This window comes from Eleginops maclovinus, chromosome 1, assembly GCF_036324505.1.
Source record: "Eleginops maclovinus isolate JMC-PN-2008 ecotype Puerto Natales chromosome 1, JC_Emac_rtc_rv5, whole genome shotgun sequence".
NCBI classification, from domain to species: Eukaryota; Metazoa; Chordata; class Actinopteri; order Perciformes; family Eleginopidae; genus Eleginops; species Eleginops maclovinus.
In genome coordinates this window covers 21,860,223-21,873,123 of record NC_086349.1, presented here as the reverse complement: position 1 = coordinate 21,873,123, position 12,901 = coordinate 21,860,223, and the positions used below count along the sequence as shown (strand labels likewise).

Here is a 12,901-nt window from a genome sequence, read left to right as displayed (position 1 = left end):
TGCAAATTATCCAAGACATGCTTCTTGTATTTCTATGTATTGTTTTATTGGCTCAACAATTATTTATCCTCCCTGTTTAATTTATCCTTGCCCTGAATTCGGGAACATTAGTCCGAATTCAATTTAAGGTCCTTGTTGTTGAAACAGCTATTGCATTTGAACCTATCATTGGACTGATAGTGCCCTCTAGTGGAGTCATTCAAGAGCTAAACTCACCTACTGTGTCATAAAAAGCACAAGTCCACTAAGTTTTATAAGTGATTATAAATATATAGTTGGGTTTAATGTATTTATTTAATACGTGAAGAAGAATTATACCCTCTGGTGCCAGGAATAACGGTTACAGCGGAACCTTTGTCTCTTCTGAGAAACAGGAAATGCTTTACATTTGTGTTACTCAAGCCGGAAGTATGCTCCTAGAGTCACATTGAAGTCGAAAACCCGGGTCATATGAGTATAAGGTAACGTAACGATGTATATAAAATACAATCAATAGTGTCATTGATGTGGTCAGATAGCTGAAATCCGAATTATTCTTAACTGCAATCTTTGATAATGATAATATCGCGACTTTAACGCAATAAATCGGGGCTGCGTTCTAGCTAGCATTAGCAACCGTCACCTGGCCACTATAAAATACGTGTTATTTAATGAGGTTTCATTAGTATTGATTATTTTACACTCTCACAATGTTTTACTTTGTAACACGAGTGCATTATATATTTTTGGGTACCGTTATTTAAAGAGGATTATCGGGTAATCTAAAGCTAACCCAGCTAGGTTTTACATTATATCAGAAGAGTCAGAAACAGGTTTATATACATGGTGCAACATAAACACAGTTAAAGAAGCTAAAAGGTAAGTATTATAAAACACTTTGTATTAAAAATATTACACTACAGATATAGAAATGATTTACCTGCAATCTGTATACCACCAAACTGCGTACAGTAGCCTATACTATTGCACATATTTTACATTATAACATAATATAAAATATGTGTAGTAGTGTTGTATATGTTAGTTTAAAACATGAAGGTATACCTGCAACTGAACATTATTTTATAAATGTGTTTTATAGTGAAGTGACATGACCCATGACATTATCCTACTATTCCGGCGTTTTTGCATTTTTATTTGATACATCATTTAGCAAAATAACTTCAAAAATATAGTCCTTGTATCTGTTATTGTTTGTATTTACTTCTCGTTACACGTTTGTGATGTCTATGGAAAAGCCATGACCAACACAGTTATTTTCTTTCCCCACAGGACCAGTGACCACTCAACTCATTCCCGATGAATGCACTTGAATGATCAATAACAATGTTTTCGTCAAAGGTTGTCCCTCGTCTCAATCTATTACTTAGATCAACCTGTAAGTATTATCACGTCTCTCTCCATCCTTCTAAACCTTTGACTACATACTTTTTGTTTAGTATTGTGGCACACGGACTTTTTTTTTTCTATACATTTAATTTTGTTTAAGAAAAGCAAGTTGCCCCTTGTGCTCAAAGACTCAATATAGTATGATACGCAAATCAGAATCTATAAGTAGCACAAGGCGATATTCACACACATGTAATTGGTGAACAAACCTATTTTCTTTGAAAGACATTAAATAAACAAAGTTAGCATTTTTAAATATTCTGACTTTGAGCATTGCTGGAAGTGTGATTTTTCATGTGCTCTAAAAATGACAATGTTGGTCATGCTAAAATAAATGTACCTACCAGATTTCAAGAGTTAAGACCAATTACAACAACTGTTGTGGAATCTCTCCTTCTTATATTAGTTAGACAATGGGTATGCTATATTTCCAGTTATAAGAAATGTCACTCATGATGACATCATTTGTTTTTCCAGGTGCACTTCAAGCCCATGGAGAAATTTTGAATGGACGTGTACAACATGTACTTCCTGCTTACTGCTCTTCACTACAACAGAAACCGAGAAACTACTCAACAGCGGCAAACAACACATCTCCTCGATGGGTGCAACTCGACCCAGATCTGGAGGAAGTTCTTGTGCCGCGTAAACTGTCAGTGAGTCCCCTGGAGAGCTGGCTCTCCCTGCGCTACTCCCTTCCTCCCCTGCTGGAGTGCCCTCTGCCGCAGGAGGAGGTGGCGTTACTGGAAGAGCAGTTGCTGCCACCCTTCTCTGTCCCTGTGCTGGAGGACGGGGAAGACTCAGCGGCACCCCTTAGTTGTAAAAATGTTCTGGAGATCCGACGGCGGAAGATCAACCGGCATAAGTACAAGAAGCTGCTAAAACGGACTAAATTCTTGAGGAAGAGAGTGATGGAGGGCAGAGGGAAAAAGAAGCAGGTGAGAGTTTCTTCTGTTTGGGAATAAGTTATCAGTATGATTTGTGATGATTTCTTTTAATCTTGTATTGTTTTATTTAACTTCAAAGGTGTTTATATCATCGTCTACTTATTAACAAATGAAATGTTTTAAAGTACTACCTCTAAACTGTTTGTTTGTGTCCTGTGCAGAAACGATTTGAGAAGGATCTGAAGAGGATTTGGACACAAGCTGGACTGAAGAAGGCTCCAGAAGGATGGAATACACCTAAGATCTTCCTTAAACAGCACGGAAACAAAAAGGACTGAAAAACACTGACCGTATTTCAAGTTTGACTTGCATCCTTCACACTGGACGGCTCTACACACCTTAACACCAAATCAGTCAGCCTATTCCCTGTGTGTACCATTTTTTTAACTAAGTGTTGATCATCTAATAAAAATGTTTCTCCATCAAGCCAAATGCAAGGTGTGATGTTGATTTGTGTTTTCATATTTATATGACAGGACATCTTACGTTTTTCTTTTCCCTTAATGTGGACGGCAGTAATGTGCAAACAAACACAACAAAATGTTTGCCTGGAACTACTGCTTTCTGGTTATCTCAAGTATTTTATTTATCTATAGCAAAAGTAAATCAGAAATAAAGGCACCCAAATGTCATTCATATTTAACTATTATAATTCTAAATTCAGCTTGTACAGTAAAACCTCTTATAATAGGCCTTGAAGTGAAACTGTTCCTTTGGGGGCTTTAATGCAGAAACCAGCCTTTCTAAGATCAAAAAGCTGGAAATGAGGAAAGATCTTTTCTAATCCCTTCCCTGGTTCCCAAGGACTGGTTTAAAACTTTTACAACCATATAAAAAAACTGGTGTCTTGACATGTTGCTGAAGAGTTTGATGTGCAAAAATGCTTGAAGCGCCTTGTTAACTTTTTTTCTTCTTATGTGTTGTTGTTGTGTAATAGCCTATTAAAATCTGTCAATTTTAGACTGACAACAAAATAAGTTACAAACCACGTTTTTTTTCTGGGGGCCAGGGTTATCCGTTTCACATTTTGGGGAATGTCCCTTTAGTGCATTTTTAATATTCGGTTTGTATGTTGGTAAATTATAGTTTTCTCCCTAACCTACCATCGTTGATGATCGCACTGCAACACATGTTTTTCGTCAAGGCTGCAGAAGTGTTGGATTTCATGTGCTGCTGGAGGCGGAGCGTGTGGACTCTCTAGTCTGCAGGAATACAACAAATACAGCTGAGCCGCAGCTCCGGGGATCTGAAGCTCCTTGTGTTTTATCAATTAAAGCACACATCACCTCCTGACAGGCTTTACATCCACACCGTGGATAAGATGCACCTCGACATGACTCTCCTTCAGAGTAAGTTCTTTCCTTTTCTTACATTCAAAATATAAACATAACTTTGAGAAACTTTCTTTGTTCTATAATTGGATCCAGGTTAGTGTTGCCCGTCGGGAACAAAAGCCGAAATACCTTCAGTTCTAATGCCTCCTCTGCTGCAATGTAAACATCTTATTTTAAAAAAGGTTTTCAATGATATTTCTTCAGAATATCTTTGCAATATAAACTATAAAACAGACCCCGAAACAGCCTTAAATGTTGTTGTTAACTGGTGGAAGCTTGTATCTTAATACGACTCAATTGTGTTCTGTTTCCAAATAATACATATAAATTAACAACGATGTTATTTATTGATTATAAAACCATAAATAACATCGTTGTTAATTTCTCTGTTAGATCATTTTTAGAATTTCTTGAGAATATTAATGTTGAATTAACAGCCAACTTTATGTACTTCTAGCCTATGGTTTTAATCAACACCCTTTTACACTGTTATCTCAGTATGTTGTCTTGAACTGTATTTCCACAGTGTAGAGTAAGTGGTGTTACTTGAGATGCCACAATATAATTCTCTGTCGACCTGTAGCCTTTGTTTTGAAATGTTCTAAAAAATAAAAGTATTGAGCTTCATGGACTTGAAGTGAAACGCTGCATTGAATAGGCTCTAGCTTCAATAACGGTGCATGACTTTACTGGCCTCGGCCTGTTGATAGTGTGTATGTGGGATTTTTTGTGGCTTCAGCCCAATGTGTTTCTCGTTACCTGCGGTCTGAACAGTGCAGTCAGCAGAATCCTGCAGCCCGTCATTAAATGTGTCAGTAAGGGCTTCACCGCGAGCGGGCTGCGTTGAGTCCGCGCGACGTGGAGGAAGGGGATTACTGTAACCGAGTTTATGGTGGCTCTGTGTTAATGACCGGCCACCTACAACAGGGCGTGCGAACGATTAGAATTGCTGTTAGATTTTTTAAACTAAATACGTGTTTAAACATGCAAAATCATGGCGTAAAATGACAAGGTCGTTGAAAGGTAACATGTTTGTGTTTTGTACAGGCAGTGCCTCGAAATTGTTCAGCAGAAAAGTATAGCTTTACAGTAAAAAAACAAAACAAAAAGCCCACACTGAGATAATGTCAATACATTTCAAGTCTAAGACATTTGGGCGGTTTACATAACGTTTAAATAAACCCAGAAGCAGTGGTTGAAAGTACTGTAATTTCCTCAAATACCTGAGTACAACTTTATGATACTTACTTACTTTAGTATTTCCATTTACTGCTGCTTTATATATTTCCACCCATACATCTCAGAGTGAAGTGATATAATACTGCATTTGCTGTACTAAATGTATCACTTAAAATAGCAAATCAATTATGATATATAGCCTACCTATGGTTAAAAACACATTTTACTATCCATTGTGAAATCCACAAGCTATCAATATATACAGAAACAAGCTTCACTTGTATTATCTGCCATATATAACTCATACTATTATTTGACTCATGTATTTGACATTCTAATAGTAACACTTCTGCATAATCTATTTAGTATTTTTAAGGATAGTTTGATGCTAACACTTTTTTAAAGTAACATTTTGAATACAAAACTATATTATTCCTGCACTTAGTGTTACTTCAATACCTTTTATATACTAAACACTACAGCATTTCTTCCACCCCCTGCCAAGAAGCTATGTAGAATCACCTGATCCTGCACATTTCTAAGATAAATACCTACATTTACAATAATATACCCAGTACTGTGTCATACAAAACATATTCAACAACTTCACATCAAGAAGTTGACCTATCCAGAGGAGAGTCGATTGGCTCTCAAGGCGTGTGACTGTATCTTTGTTTAGCTGAGTCTGCAGCTGGACACATCTGTTTGATTTATTCTAAACCTGTGACGAAGATATGAGAACTTCACAGAACAACAACAGCCATGAATCACAGAAACTTTGCTGAGAAATCACATAGTTTATGTTTGAGTTGAACCCTTTTTAGTTTTCCCTTTGGGGTTTACAATGTGTTGAGTGATTCTCCATGTGATTCCTCGGGTTGCAAGAGACAACAGTCATTTGGAGATCACTTGGTAAATGCATGTTATTATAGTTGGTTACTCAATAGCACTTTGTCAAGTCTCTAGTGTTAAACCAGCCTGGTGAGTCATCAGCTCGCGTGTGTCTGGAGGTTTGATGAGAGAAAATTACAGGGGTTGGCACACGTTGTTTTACCTTCTGCAGGAAAGTTTATAGCCTTCATTAGAAAACCTTATTGTTTTCCAGCATGACGTCTCCTTTCCGATGCCAACGTGTTGGCTCAGTAAGTTTTGGCCAGCTTTAAATGGTATATTATTTTGTTGCTAACTTACTTTCAAAATCACAGCAATCTCTTTTGTGATTAAATCCCTGCTTTTAAGCAAAGTAGCTGCTTTCCAACAGTGTATTGTTAGTGAAAAAGGCACCATTTCTTTTGCCTGTGCTCACAAATAAACTGCATCAACCTTTTTGTTGGTTTGTTTTTTTAAAATAATATTACAATTCCAGAAAGTCTCACTTTAGCATAAATAGAGATTATTAGCTGAGTCATAGTTCATGCGAGTTTAGAAAAAACAACTCAGTAATACTACCACAATATTTAATGTGTATGTACCAGGTTACTGTCATTTCCAGATGTAGGGCTCTTCCCGACCTCACATCTTACTCAATTTTGACCTCTTTCAACAAACCTGTAATCAGTTTTAGGTTTTTTTAAAACTTTAATTGTCTTCTCCTTTATTTTATTTTACATTACTGAGATAGGGGTTTACCTTTTATCCAACAATTACATCACCCTGAAAGCCCCGCACCTCCATCCTCTATAGTTCACAGTACGCATTACCAGTACAATAAAAAATACACACAGGTGTTTGGTTTTGACACCAGGCAGTGTGACTGAAGTGAGGCGAATAGAAGCCCGGTTCTTCATCCCCTCAGGATCATGGCCTTGCAGCAAGCCAGCGGCAGCCAGGATGAATAGAGCCTCTGTATGCCTTGGCTGCATGCGCCTCCGCTGGCCCTTCAGTAAACACACGACTAAATAGCGCTGTGGGAAAAATCCAGTGGAAATAGCAAATGAGCTGTAGGAAAAATGTCCTATCTCTAGAGTGAGAAAACACAAACACACAATATATATTTCCAGAGAAGATTGTTGATATCTAGTATATTTCTTCTGCTGTTGCATTCCTAGATTCTTGCCTTTTACCATGTCCTTGTTTCTTCAGCTTTCCTCTGTTATTTTAAAAGTCCTCCCACTGGACCCAGATCTGTTGCAATGCTGATATATTTTACTGTCGGGTCAGTCCAGGTCAAACCAACACTTTCCAGTCAAAAACAACATGTTTGCAGAGTCTTATAAATATTTCTAAATACCTAATTAGTGAACGGGCTGGTATCTGTATGATCAAAGTGCTTGAGGATCTAATCCCTTATGTTTCGTTTTTTTCCCAGTTTTTTCTGTGCTCTTACTGCCAGGAGGTAAGGCATTTATGTTTCCCCATGCACAAACTTAATGTGTAGTAGCTCATGTCCTCGCTCCACTGATCTTCTGAACCTACATGTTTATTTCTTTGTGTCAGCGTGGGGTCAGTTCAACACAAACACAGTTGGCGTGGTGGTGGAGGCTAAGAACATCACCCTCCCTGAAGGCTCCAAGGCCGTTCTTCCCTGCCACAGCCCCCGCATGGTGTGGACCCAGGACAGGCTGAAGGACCGTCAGAGGGTGGTCCACTGGGACTTGGTGCGCAGCAGCCCGGAGTATTCTGTGGAGCGAGTCCTGGACATGTCCCCTGGAGCCCGCCAGAGGGTCTACAATAGCGTCAACAAGGGACGCATTTTCGTCCCAGACACGGCTTTCAGTGACGGCAACTTCTCCCTTATCTTTGAAAGTGAGATGTCCTCTTAATTTCCAGGAGCACAATAACCATTGGACTCTTTTATTTATGTTGTAAACTAATGGCTGCTCTGATTTTTATTTCTTTAGATGTGGTTGCAACGGACAAAGGAGTTTATACTTGTAATCTGCACCATCACTACTGCCAGATTCACCAGTCCATACAAATCCAGCTCAATGTCACAAAGTTAGGTGAGATGTCCCTCCAGGGTGAAATAGTTGGAAGCTTTTTGAGCTAATAAAGAAACTTCCCATATACTGTAGAAAGCTAAATGCTTTACCATGATTCACTAATCTGATTTGATAGTAATTTATTTCCTGCTCATGTGTTTCCAGCTCGTAAAGAGAAACGTTACTGGGACGGGGAGAAGACTGTGTTCGTGGTGATGTTGGGCAAGTCGGTGGTGTTGCCTTGTGTGAACCGGCGCTCTTTGTGGAGGGAGGGCCTCCAGGAGGACCAGCAACAGGTGGCCCACTGGGACTTCCAACCCCCCGGTGTGCGTCCTGACAAGGCCGACCGCCTGGTGGACCTCTATGCCTCTGGAGAACGGCGAGATTATGGACCACGCTTCGGGACGAGCAAGATGAGCGTGGAAGAGGACGCTTTCACTTTAGGGGACTTCTCACTGTCCATCCTTGACTTGAAGCCTGTCTATAAAGGCCTGTACTCCTGCCACCTGCATCACCACTACTGTGGACTTCATGAGAGACGCATCTTCAGGCTCAATGTGGGACCTGCACTTCCCCCCGCACCCACAACAGCACCCAAAGTTGATGTGCCAGAGCCAAGTAAGTCCCTCAGAATTAAAAATAACAAGAGACACATCACAAGAGCTTTGTTTTTTTTCCAGAAGCTACAGATGGTTAATGTTTTTCCTCATATGGTTTCTTCGCTGAATCGTGGATTGAATAACAACACAGACCCTGGACTTTTTTCTTATGATTATAGGCATAGTTGGTCAGTTAAGTCAGTTCCGCTTCTCCTCTGCCAATTCTCTCCTCAGACCTCTCTGTTTTTGAGTTTGAGCTGAAGAGGGAGGGAGGAGACAGAAGGAATGTAGAAGGTAGTTGAGTAAGAAATAAAGAAATAAAAGAAATCCTTCTGTTAGTCGTTGCCTGTTAAAAAGTGGGGCTTTTTAAAGTATTTTTAACATTTTTGTTTTGGCTTGGGACGCTGTCTGCAGTAAACAGCTTTAAATTGGCTACAGCGGAAGTGGTCTAATTTTCCTCGCTGGCTTTTTTCATTTTTACTGCTTTTTCATTTACAGCTGGAGACATTTTAAGTGGGCTGAGCAGAGGAGTAGGTTCCAACAGCCAGTCATTTTGGGGTGGAGGGTCCTATCTCTGTTTTTTTCCTCCATTTGACCCAATTTTTCAGAAGTCCCAACCACACGTCTAGACGGGCTGCATTGCATCTTAATTTTTGTTTATTTTTTCTCTCAGTCTGCTCTGTTTATCTGGGGATGTATATCAGTCTCTGTTTGAGGGGCATTTAGCAGCAGCAGGAAGTCTAACACATCTGTTCAACATCTGGGCCAGCTAGGACATGAAAGAGCATAGAAAGGGGAGGGGATGCAGGTATGTGTTGGACTATGAATCCTACCCTCCTGTAAAGAAACGACAGCACATGTATTGGCTTTTTTAAGCATGTTGAAGAAATGCCCACGTGGCTAGAAGACATCCTGTATGACTTTTTATTCATGTAGGAATTACGTTTTGTTTTTAGCTTCACTGGTCTTGTCTGGTAAATTAAAGCTAAGTTGTTTATGCTCGGGAAGGCGCCAGCAATCATCTGAAACTACAAATCTCACAAGAGCTTTTCCATTTAATGTTGTAATTATTTGTTGCAAGTAACATTTTCTCTTTGTAATCATCAAGAGGCCATTAGGTGAGCCGTCAGCAATTCAATAGATATCTTTATCTTTCAAAGTAACATGCTTTCCTTCAGCTCATTGACTTGCAAATGATGCATATCCCACAGGCACACAAACACAGGCTAACCTCTGCACAGCATATGTGAAATAAACGTTAACACGTACGCACTTGTCAGATCTGTCACAAAAATGGAAATGGGTTCCTGCTGGGACTTGGCTGGAGCTCTAGTTGTGACTGTTGAGCTGTAGAGACAATGACCTTGGACATGTCGTTTCAATTTCATGCATTTTAGGTACATTAAAAACTGACAGGTGATAATTGCTAACCAGGCTGTCTATAAGGAGGGTAATTAAGTCAGAAAAAGCTTGTTTTTTGCTGGTTTTAAAAGCATCAGGGATGTTTTCCTCATTAGTCCCTCAGCGGCACCTCAGTGTATTTTACTAGTGTCCAATTTAGCTGCTTAAATGAGAGACCAAAGAAAATCCTTTACTTAAATGAAATACTCAAAAGGAAAATATTTGATGTCTTTCATGTTATATTCTTTCTGTGATCTCGCTTCTGTTATTTGGCTGCATTTGAATTTCGGGATAAATTGAAAAACTATAGGAACAAATATTTTTTCCACCCTTCATTAGCTCTGTAAAAAAGCATTGAAAGGTTATTCTGCCAAAGCATCTGTGGAACTGTACTGTATGTAATTATATATGAAATACTGTTTGTAATGGGCAGTAGTTGTTATGATCTTCCACCTCCTACCCCATATTTATTGTGTTATTATCCTCAGCTATAAGTGTATACCAACTGTCTGGCTTACTGTGAAGACTGGTAGCTGCCTGCAGTGTTGTCAGATGTGTTTAAACTGTAGAGTTCACTCATGAGCTCTGCTTTACGTGTCACAGTGCCTCGATGCAGAAACTCAACTTCTGTGTTTGTGAGAAGACTTCAGGAAAAGGCCTAAATGGAAAACTAATAGAGACATAGAAACAAACCACAAAACAAAAGCTGTCTCTCTTCCCTCACACTTCCCCTCCTCTTTTCTGGTTAGCATGTCTTTTTCTGAGGACAAAAAAGAATAACAGCTGCATGACATCAGGTCTGGAACGCATTACCACAGAACAGATGTTTAACTCCTGCTCTCCCTCTCTGGCTTTTGGAAACAAATTGAAAAATAATAAACTTTGGTAGGAATAAAACGCTTTGAGAAATGTAGAAATGCATTTCATTGAAAGGGATTTATTGCCATTATGATAATCCAATTAAACAATCCATAAATTACTTTCAATACATCCCCTTGTTGTAGACTGTAAGTACATGGAGTTAACTTGATATATTTACCATGTGGACTATTTCATATATCTCCATAAGCTCTTATTATGTATGAGGCAATTGTTTCTTGAGGAAAATTATTTAATTATGCATTTTCTGCCTTTAGGGACTGAGCAAGAGGTGGAGGGTCCACGCGTGGTGAACGTCATCTTTCCTGAGCAGCGAGGTTATTTCGTGCAGCATTTGGGCTACTTCCTGGCAACGTTCTTACTGCTGGCGTTCATCGTTGTCGCTGTCATCGTGATGACTAGGAGACGCAAGAAGAGAGGTAATGTGGGCATCACAACTTGTTCTTGGTTTATGTCTGACTGTAAAATCATATTTTATCATTTTTTAAAAGCATATTTATCGAGAGCACATTTTGTGGATTATTTTGTTTTAAATTGTTTGTTAAATCTTTCAGGGCTGGAGTACGACATGCGTAGATATGATCGGTAAGACACTCCTGCACAATAAATTATGCATTTTTGTTTTAATTGAATCCAATTATAAGTGGAGCAATTCTTATTTCTTTGCAGGGGAACTCTGACCAGTGGAGGTGAAATGTCATTAGAATGCACAGAACTGAGGACTTGCAACCAAGAAGAACCTCTGAATTCAGGTATAGTAAGCTTCAGCCACACGCATGCACAAAACATAAATGTTCTACCCTATATATTTATAAAAAAAACAATCTTTCGACTAACCTGTGTGTCTACAACAATCCACAGACTACAAAAACAACCTACTGAAAGAGAGAGATATGTCCAAAGACTGCAATATGGGTGAGCAGACTTCTTGCAGGGCTGCATTTCAGTAGATAAACATTGTAGGTTAGAAACCACAGATAAGAAACACTATACTTTATTAATGAAATATCTGTCTCCCATATCATTCAGACCTTGATGGGAAGCTGTGGAAGTGAGTGCGATATTTCTGAGATGCTGCTGGCAGGTCCAGAGCAAACACCGGAAGAGTAAAGGGCCGTGGAGAGAAAGGAATAAAAGAGGAAACCCAGGAGAGGACAGGAGGAATGCTCCCTCTGCTGTAACTGTAACACACTAAGCTTTTCAACTAAAAGCCAGCATCATTTTTTTATACATGTTTTTTATATAACTTTCATCAGCTGTTATAACAATATGGACATGTATTATGATCCTTGCATTCATTGGTTGGTTGATGATGATAATTAGGCATTTTTATCATCCTTTTATCATTTTTTTTTTTTATAAAAATGCATGCTGTTTATTGAGTATATTTTATGTATACGTTGCATGCTCACAGCTATTTTCCATTCTTGAATATATTTTTTTTTGCACAATTTCTGCTCTACTGTAATTTGCAAGGGTGTTTAATAATGCTTTAAAGGTTATATTACTGTAGTAGTCAGTTTCAGACAGGGGTTGGAAACAAGTGCCACACATTTCTTGCTATTATAGGAAGACATTTTACACTTTTTGACAAATTAACTTTTTTGATTTTATGTATTCTTTAGACTTTCAGACCTAAATTCCTCTCTGAATAATATTTTTCCCTAATGGATTCATCTGTTCATTGGTAACTTATCAAATGAAAGATATATAGCAAAATTGTTGGACCACTGACTAAAGGCTCAGTCAACCAAAACTCAGGTGAAAAATACAAATCTCTTATTTGGTATTTAATGGGCTGTGCAGTGTTTGTTTGCATCATGTACTCTGGATTGTAAAACACTGAATTTTCACTACTAAATCTGCTGGTCAATGATAGGTACAAACTTGTTTTAAATGTGCGGCTATAGCTGTATGAGGTTTACTGCAGGAAGAAGAGTGTTTTACTTTTTCAGTAATGCTTAATCACAAACTGTAATCTCGATTCCGTTTTCTCTTTTCGTCTCTTTTGCACACTATTTTTGGTCTCTTCTAAGAAATATTTCTTCTATTAAAGCTTCACAACAGTGGCCACAGACTCAACACTCTTTGTTCTGGTTGTTAAACGGTGGGTCCACTTGTATTGCACACATATTTGGTGGTTGGATGAGGCGAAAACAGGAATATGAAATGTAAATGTGTCCTCTGAAGTCTTGATGATTAGGATATGATTGAAGCAATATTTGAGGTAAGTAAATGTACCTTCGTTTTAA

General features: G+C 38.6%; 2 protein-coding genes across 3 annotated transcripts; both read left to right on the top strand.

Moving 5' to 3' along the window:
- The first annotated feature begins 310 nt into the window (after positions 1-310).
- On the top strand, positions 311-2,768 carry aurkaip1 (aurora kinase A interacting protein 1). Of its 2 annotated transcripts, none has more exons than XM_063880703.1 (4): positions 311-461; positions 1,273-1,378; positions 1,867-2,327; positions 2,498-2,768. In XM_063880703.1, the coding sequence occupies exons 2-4, from the start codon at positions 1,327-1,329 to the stop codon at positions 2,612-2,614; spliced, it is 630 nt and encodes a 209-aa protein (XP_063736773.1). In that variant the 5' UTR covers positions 311-461; positions 1,273-1,326; the 3' UTR covers positions 2,615-2,768. The 2 variants fall into 2 exon arrangements, with proteins under 2 accessions (XP_063736773.1, XP_063736859.1); XM_063880789.1 differs by lacking the exon at positions 311-461 and adding an exon at positions 571-858.
- Positions 2,769-3,482: 714 nt separating this feature from the next.
- Positions 3,483-12,718, top strand: LOC134863214 (matrix remodeling-associated protein 8-like). The gene is made up of 10 exons (XM_063881595.1): positions 3,483-3,685; positions 7,158-7,184; positions 7,286-7,594; positions 7,690-7,791; positions 7,936-8,388; positions 10,907-11,068; positions 11,204-11,234; positions 11,319-11,401; positions 11,511-11,564; positions 11,679-12,718. The coding sequence occupies exons 1-10, from the start codon at positions 3,658-3,660 to the stop codon at positions 11,702-11,704; spliced, it is 1,275 nt and encodes a 424-aa protein (XP_063737665.1). The 5' UTR covers positions 3,483-3,657; the 3' UTR covers positions 11,705-12,718.
- The last annotated feature ends 183 nt before the right edge of the window (positions 12,719-12,901 follow it).